This window comes from Saccopteryx leptura, chromosome X, assembly GCF_036850995.1.
Source record: "Saccopteryx leptura isolate mSacLep1 chromosome X, mSacLep1_pri_phased_curated, whole genome shotgun sequence".
Lineage (NCBI taxonomy): Eukaryota > Metazoa > Chordata > Mammalia > Chiroptera > Emballonuridae > Saccopteryx > Saccopteryx leptura.
In genome coordinates this window covers 44,902,695-44,911,275 of record NC_089516.1, presented here as the reverse complement: position 1 = coordinate 44,911,275, position 8,581 = coordinate 44,902,695, and the positions used below count along the sequence as shown (strand labels likewise).

At 39.5% G+C, this 8,581-nt stretch overlaps 1 protein-coding gene and 1 pseudogene across 1 annotated transcript; both read right to left on the bottom strand.

Moving 5' to 3' along the window:
- Positions 1 to 836: 836 nt before the first annotated feature.
- On the bottom strand, positions 837 to 1,158 carry LOC136385531 (large ribosomal subunit protein eL39). Its single transcript, XM_066356548.1, has one exon. The coding sequence runs from the start codon at positions 1,113 to 1,115 to the stop codon at positions 960 to 962; it is 156 nt and encodes a 51-aa protein (XP_066212645.1). The 5' UTR covers positions 1,116 to 1,158; the 3' UTR covers positions 837 to 959.
- Positions 1,159 to 5,028: 3,870 nt separating this feature from the next.
- On the bottom strand, positions 5,029 to 6,445 carry LOC136386325 (protein mago nashi homolog; annotated as a pseudogene).
- Between the last annotated feature and the right edge of the window lie 2,136 nt (positions 6,446 to 8,581).

Below are 8,581 nucleotides of genomic sequence, written 5' to 3'. Positions count from 1 at the left end.
ACTTCTGCTTGTTTATATCTTCCTTGATTTCTTTTTTCAATGGCTTATAATTTTCTGAGTACAAATATTTTACCTCCTTGGTTAAATTTATTTCTAGGTACTTTATTTTTTTTCTTGTTGCAATAGTGAATGAGACTGTTGCCTTACTTTCTCTTTCAGACAGTTCATTATTGGTGTATAAATATGCCACTGATTTCTAAATATTAATTGTATATCCTGCCACCTTGCCAGATTCATTTATCAGGTCTAGTAGTTTTTTGGCGGAGACTTTAAGGTTTCTTATGTACAGTATTATGTCATCAGCAAATAATGACAAATTTATTTCATCTTTTCCAATTTGGATGCCTTTTATTTCATCTTCTTGTCTGATTGCTGTGGCTAGGACTTCCAGAACTATGTTGAATAAGAGTGGTGAAAGGGGGCACCCTGTATTGTTCCTGATCTTAAGGGGATTGCTTTTAGTTTTTGCCCATTGAGTATGATGTTGTCTGTGTGCTTGTCATATATGGCCTTTATCATGTTGAGGTATGTTCCCTCTATTCCCACTTTGCTGAGAGTTTTTATCATGAATGGGTGCTGGATTTTATTGAATACTTTTTCTGCATCTATTGATATGATCATGTGAGTTTTATTCTTCATTTTGTTTATGTGATAAATCATGTTTATTGATTTTCAAATGTTATACCAGCCTTGCCTCCCTGGAATAAATCCCACTTGATCATGATGTATGATCTTTTTATTTTATTTTATTTTTTTTTGCAGTTTAAAAGGTCTCACATTTATTACTGATCCAGATCCTATTGCAAAAAAGGAGAAAATTATCATAGAGATAACTCATTTCCCCAACAATCTCCCAATTAAAACAGCCAAGTGTCCGACAGCAGTGCTCTTTCCAGTGATTTATGAGGTGTAGGCAATGTGAACACAGCATAAATGTGAGCCATCTCATGTGTGGTTCCTTACAGACCCAGTTTGGTTCTCCTCCAGTGCCTCCTCTTAGAGTTGTACCTGATTTTATTACCAGTTTTCATCCGAATCCATTGGGGAATGGGCCGATTCTGCTTTTGTTTTTTGGCCAGGAACCTCTTGATCCTGAAAGTCTTGTGAGAAGACATGGCGAGGAAGAAACAACCGCATGCACCACGATGGTGGAGAGAAAAAAGCGATGTATGATCTTTTTAATGTATTGCTGGATCTGGCATGCTAATATTTTGTTGAATATTTTAGCATCTATGTTCATCAGGGATATTGGCCTATAGTTTTCTTTCTTTGTAGTTTCTTTACTTGGTTTTGGAATGAGGATAATGCTTGCCTCATAAAATGAATTTGGACCTCTTCCCTTCTCTTGAATTTTTTGGAATAGCTTGAGAAGGATAAGTGTTAGTTCTTCTTTGAATGTTTGGTAAAATTTGCCTGTGAAGCCATTTGGTCCAGAAATTATGTTTGCTGGGACATACGGGACCAATTTTTGATGGCTTAGTGAGATTCTAGTAATGTGCCAATATATTTTTAGTATTTTATTTTATTAGTTAATTTTATTTTGAGAAGAACACTTAGGAAATCTACCCTCCTAACAAAAATTTAAATGTATATTATTGTTGACTATAGGTACAGTGTTGTATGCAGTTTACATCTGCTACCATACTACCATATGGTGTAAAACTGGCATTGTTACTAAGATTATACTTATACTGATGGTCACAGAGGTCTCAAAACTCGCGGCCTGCGGGTCGCATGCGGCCCGCCCACCAATTTTGTGTGGCCCGCAGACTAATCAAACTTCGTGGATTAGTCTGTGGGCCAGTCTGCGGGCTGCAAAAATTGGTCTCCGAGTTTGAGACCCCTGGAGACGATCAGCAAATTGAGTTAAATACTTTTCAGTATATAATACTGTGGAAAATGATTGGCTTGAGGAAGAAATGGATTTAGCTGATCAACTAATTTCTATGTTAAATAATTCAGCACATTTATATTATAAGGTACAAATAGAGGTAGAGAAAAGGGAGAAAGAAATCAAATTAGTATTAAGATATGAAAATATATATAATGGATTTATAGGATGAATTCATTTTTATTATTGCTGTGTATCATATAAGTGCTATACTAAAACCAGATGCCTAGACAAATATGTTTTGCTGTGAAAAAGCCTTAGCCAATGGCTAGGAGTGGCTTGTGTAGTAAAGTATTTAACTTTACCCAAAGAGAGGTCTGGCCTTTGCCCTCAGCTTCTAGGATGTAATTTCTAGGCCCTTGGAATATCTTGCCTAATAGGGATGCCTTTGTTTACCTGGGGGCCTTGTGCCATCCAGATAGTAACTATGATTTAGGACAGGGGTCCCCAAACTACGGCCTGCAGGCCGCCTGAGGCCATTTATCCGGCCCCCACTGCACTTCTGGAAGGGGCACCTCTTTCATTGGTGGTCAGTGAGAGGAGCATAGTTCCCATTGAAATACTGGTCAGTTTGTTGATTTAAATTTACTTGTTCTTTATTTTAAATATTGTATTTGTTCCCGTTTTGTTTTTTACTTTAAAATAAGATATGTGCAGTGTGCATAGGGATTTGTTCATAGTTTTTTTTTATACTCCGGCCCTCCAGTGGTCTGAGGGACAGTGAACTGGCCCCCTGTGTAAAAAGTTTGGGGACCCCTGATTTAGGACGTGGGCTCAAAGCCACATCAATAGCATGATGAAAGGTGGGAGCTGTGGGTCATGAAACTTGGTCTCTTGAGGGTTGGAGACTGAGCTCAGCCATGTGAACAGTCAACTGTACCTACATGATGGAGTTTATTAAGGGCTCTGGACACCAAGGTTTGGGTGAGTTTCCCTGGTTGGCAGTACTCCATGCTACTGCAGTAAATGCCTGGAGAGTAATGCTGTCTTGATTCCATGGGGAGGTGGTAACTGGAAACTGCATTTGTTACCTTCCTGGACTCTGCCCTATGTACTTCTTCCCTTGGCTGCTTTTAATCTCTATACTTGAACTATAATAAAATGTAACCATGATTATAATAGTTTTCAGTGAGTTCTGTGAATCCATTATGTACTTCTTCCCTTGGCTGATTTTAATCTTTATACTTGAGCTGTAATAAAATGTAACCATGATTATAATAGTTTTCAGTGAGTTCTGTGAATCCATTATGTACTTCTTCCCTTGGCTGATTTTAATCTTTATACTTGAGCTGTAATAAAATGTAACCATGATTATAATAGTTTTCAGTGAGTTCTGTGAATCCATTATGTACTTCTTCTCTTGGCTGATTTTAATCTTTATACTTGAGCTATAATGAAATGTAACCATGATTATAATAATTTTCAGTGAGTTCTGTGAATCCATTATGTACTTCTTCTCTTGGCTGATTTTAATCTCTATACACAAGCTGTAATAAAATGTAACCATGATTATAATAGTTTTCAGTGAGTTCTGTGAATCCATCTGGTAAATTGTTGAATCTGAGGGTGGTCTTGGAGACCCTTGAACTTGTACTTGTGATTGACGTTAGGAGGGAAATTATGTGTAGAAACTGTTTCTTTTAACTTTTGCACAAAGTAAACATACAAACATTAACTGATTTTCTACATACTATTAATTGACAAGAAATTAAAATTAAAAACCAATATCAGCCTGACAGGGTGGTGGCGCGGTGGATAGAGCGTCGGACTGGAATGCAAAGGACCCAGGTTCGAGACTCCGAGGTCACCAGCTTGAGCGCGGACTCATCTGGTTTGAGCAAAACTCACCAGCTTGGACCCAAGGGCGCTGGCTCAAGTAAGGGGTTACTCGGTCTGCTGAAGGCCCGCAGTCAAGGCACATATGAGAAAGCAATCAATGAACAACTAGGTGTCACAACGAAAAACTGATGATTGATGCTTCTCATCTCTCTCCATTCCTGTCTGTCTGTCCCTGTCTATCGCCCCCTCTCTGACTCTGTAAAAAACAAACAAACAAAAAACCCCAATATCACACAATAAAGTGAAAGTAAGACAGCACCAAGTAGAAATATGAAATACTTAAGGGAGAATTTATCAGAAGATTTGAAAGACCTGTACACTGAAAACTATAAAATATTGCTGAGAGAAATTTAAGAATACGTAAAGTATGGAGAGATATACCTTATTTATGGGACAGAAAATTCAAAATTGTTAAGATTTTAATTTGCCCCATGTTGATATACATATTTAAACTAATCTTAATAAAAATCATAACAGCTTTTTTGTTGTTAAAATGGACAAACTTATTCTACAATCCACATGGAAATGTCAAAGACCTGGAATAGCCTAAAGAAGAAACAACTTTATTGAGGTATAATTTACATTCCATATTTAAATTGTACAGTTCAATAACTTTTTTTTTGTTGTTGTATTTTTCTGAAGCTAGAAACAGGGAGAGACAGTCAGACTCCCGCATGCGCCTGACCGGGATCCACCCGGCACGCCCACCAGGGGGCGATGCTCTGCCCCCTCCGGGGCGTCGCTCTGCCACGACCAGAGCCACTCTAGCGCCTGGGGCAGAGGCCAAGGAGCCATCCCCAGCACCCGGGCCATCTTTGCTCCAATGGAGCCTCGGCTGTGGGAGGGGAAGAGAGAGACAGAGAGGAAGGAGAGGGGGAGGGGTGGAGAAGCAGATGGGCGCTTCTCCTGTGTGCCCTGGCCGGAATCGAACCCGGGACTTCTGCACGCCAGGCCGACGCTCTACCACTGAGCCAACTGGCCAGGGCCTCAATAACTTTTTTAAAACAAAAGTTTATTCATGTATTTTTATTTATTTGTTTCAGGCTTTGGTAAGTTTTTTTTAAACAAAATTTCAACAAAAATGACTTTTATTTGCAGAATTTAATGTGTGTGGGAACTGTCCAACCCACTTGGACACAAGTGAAGATAATCATTAAGCCTATTTATGTATTTTCTTATTTTCAATTTGCATACAAAAAATTTGTTCACTACACGTTAATAAAAATCCTAGTATTATAAATGACAAACCTTCCATTACCTATCCTTTAATTAAATATAAAAACAGCTTCAAAAATACTTTAGATTGGTTTAATCTTTAAATGTAATTCAATAAGACTAAAAACTAAATATTTCAGGTCCTGTACCAAATAGTAAAATACTCAAAGGCCTTCGGGATCCTTTGATTTACATCAATAAGAGAACCTATTTTTATTTTATTTTATTTTATTTTTTTGTATTTTTCTGAAGCTGGAAACGGGGAGAGACAGTCAGACAGACTCCCGCATGCGCCCCACCGGGATCCACCCGGCACGCCCACCAGGGGCGACGCTCTGCCCACCAGGGGGCGATGCTCTGCCCCTCCGGGGCGTCGCTCTGCCGCCACCAGAGCCACTCTAGCACCTGGGGCAGAGGCCAAGGAGCCATCCCAGCGCCCGGGCCATCTTTGCTCCAATGGAGCCTTGGCTGCGGGAGGGGAAGAGAGAGACAGAGAGGAAGGGGGGGGTGGAGAAGCAAATGGGCGCTTCTCCTATGTGCCCTGGCCGGGAATCGAACCCGGGTCCCCCGCACGCCAGGCCGACGCTCTACCGCTGAGCTAACCGGCCAGGGCCAGAGAACCTATTTTTTTTAATGTTTATTTTATTGATTTTGGAGAGAGAGGAAGAACGCATTTTGAGACAGAAACAGAACATTGATCTGTTCCTGTATGTGCCCTTACTGGGAATCAAACTGGCAACCTCTGTGCTTGAGGACAATGCTCTAATCAACCAAGCTATCCGGCCAGGGCAAAGAACCTTTTTTTTTTTTTTTTTTACAGAGACAGAGAGAGAGAGAGTCAGAGAGAGGGACAGACAAGGACAGACAGACAAGAACGGAGAGATGAGAAGCATCAATCATTAGTTTTTCGTTGCGCATTGTGACACCTTAGTTGTTCATTAATTGCTTTTTCACATGTGCCTTGACCGCGGGCCTCCAGCAGACGGAGTAACCCCTTGCTCGAGCCAGCAACCTTGGGTCCAAGCTGGCAAGCTTTGCTCAAACCAGATGAGCCCGCGCTCAAGATGGCAACCTCGGGTCTCAAATCTGGGTCCTCCGCATCCCAGTCCGACGCTCTATCCACTGCACTACCGCCTGGTCAGGCAAGAGAACCTATTTTGGATGTAGTAAAAGAAACGTGTTCATTTCCAATTACAATTTCAAGCTCCTGTCTTCCAGCCCTGTCAGAGCGAGGTCATAAAGAATCATCTTCTTTTGTAATTTCACTGTCAACAGTAACTCTCTTCAGGTCTTCTATTATACTCTTGTATACATAAGCCTTTTTTTTCTGATCATGACATCATTTTTGTAATTGCTGTTATTGGCATATCTAAGCTTTCCTTCAGGTTGAAACTTGAATTCCAGAAACTTATGTCCAAACGTGTGCTTGTGCCCTACATAGTAGTGCAGGTAGAAATGATGGCTACAGCCTGACCAGTGGTAGAGTAGTGGATAGAGCATCGACCTGGGGTGCTGAGGACCCAGGTTTGAAACCCCAAGATCCTGGCTTGAGTCAGGCTTACCAGCTTGAACGTGGGGTCACTGGCTTTTGAGTGTGAGATCATAGACATAATTCCATGGTTGCTGGCTTGAGCCCAAGGGTCACTGGCTTGAAGCCCAAGTTCACTGGTTTGAGACCGTAGTCACTGGTTTGAGCAAAGGTTACTGGCTTGGCTGGAGCCCTCTGGTTAAGGCATGTATGAGAAGCAATCAATGAACAATAAAGTGATGCAACTACGAGTCGATGCTTCTCATCTCTCTCCCTTCCTGATTGTCTGTTTCTATTAAAAAAAAGAGAGAAAGAAATTGCCGGCCATAGCCATTTTTGTTCCCAGAAAGCCCGCTGAAGTTTTGGCCAACGTGCCACCAGGTGCCTAGCAGTGACATCCAAAACTTTATTCTTAAATACACAACAGGCTCCAAGACAACACATTAGTCTAGGTATCAGTGGCAACAGATCTTATGACAGGAAATCCAGATGTTTAAACAGGAATGGATTTAAGGACCAACTTAATGGTCTTTTATTAAATTTACTCCCATTGTGCAAACATCACCACAATCAAATTCTTTAACATTTATTTCACCCCAATAATGTTTCTTGTACTAATTTACAGTTAATGACTGTTCCCTTTCTTACCTTCAGACAACCACTAATTTACAGATCTCTATAGCTTTGACTTTTCTAGACATTTCATATAAATACAATATATAAATACAATATTACATCTTTTGTGTTTCACTTCTTTCAGTTAGCATAATATTTTTGGGGTTCATTCATGTTGTAGTATTTACAGGCATACCTTAGAGATAGTGGGTTCAGTTCCAGACCACTGTAATAAAGTGAGTATTGCAAGAAAGTGAGTGTTAATCTTTTGCTGGTGGAGGGTCTTACCTTAAGTCTGTAAAAAATGCAACACCTGTGAAATGCAATAAAGTGAAGCGCAATAAAACTAGGTATGCTTTTATTAGTATTTCTTCCTTTTTATTGCTGAATATACCACATTTTGTTTACTTTTCCACCAGTTGATGGTTATTTGGATTGTCTCTACTTTCTGCCTCATATGAATAATGCTGTTATGAATATTCAAGTACAAGTGTTTGTGTGACCACATGTTTTATATCTTTTGGATAGATAATAGGGGTGGCATTGCTGGTAAATTTATGATGAATTTTTTTATGGTCAAATTTTTAGACACTATAAAACTTTTTAAAGGTGGTATACCATTTTAATGCATTCGCACCAGAAATGTATGTAAGTTCTTGATTCTCCATATCCTTGACAATATTTTTTATAATTGTCTTTTTTATTATACTTCTTTTCATACATGTAAAGTGGTATTTCATTGTAGTTGTCATTAGAATTTCTTTAATGACTAATGATGGTGGGCATTTCTTCATATGCTTATTTGTATATCTTCTTTGGTGAAATGTCTCTTCAAATCTTTTGCCCATTTACACTTGACCAGGCGGTGGCGCAGTGGATAGAGCATCACCCTAGGATGCTGAGGTCCCAGGCTCAAAACCTCGAGGTCGCCAGCCTAAGTGGGGTGTTGCCAGCTTGAGCATGGGATTATAGACAAGGTCGCTGGCTTAAGCAAGGGGTCACTGGCTCAATTGTAGCCCCCTGGTGAAGGCACATATGAGAAAGCAATCAATGAACAACTAAGGTGTCGCAACTACGAGTTGATGCTTCTCATCTTTCTTCCTTCCTGTCTGTCTGTCTCTCTTCCTCAAAAAACAAACAAACAAACAAAAAAAAAACAAAAAAAAAACCCAAAAAAACTTTTGTCCATTTTTAAACTGTTTTTTTTCCCTTCTTTTTATTGATTTGTAAGAGTTCTTTATATTTTCTGGATACAAGTTCTTTATCAGATATATGACTTATAAATATTTTGTCCCAGTCTGTGTTCTGTCTTTTCTGTTTCTTAATAGCATCTTTTGAAGCACAAACCTTTTTGGTTTAAATGAAGTCCAATTTATCATTTTTTCTTTATGCATCATTCTCTTGGTGTCTTCTTTAAGAATTCTTTGCTTAATACAAGGACACAGATTTTTTTTTTTTTCCCAAACTTACAACTTTAGCTTTTCACTTACATC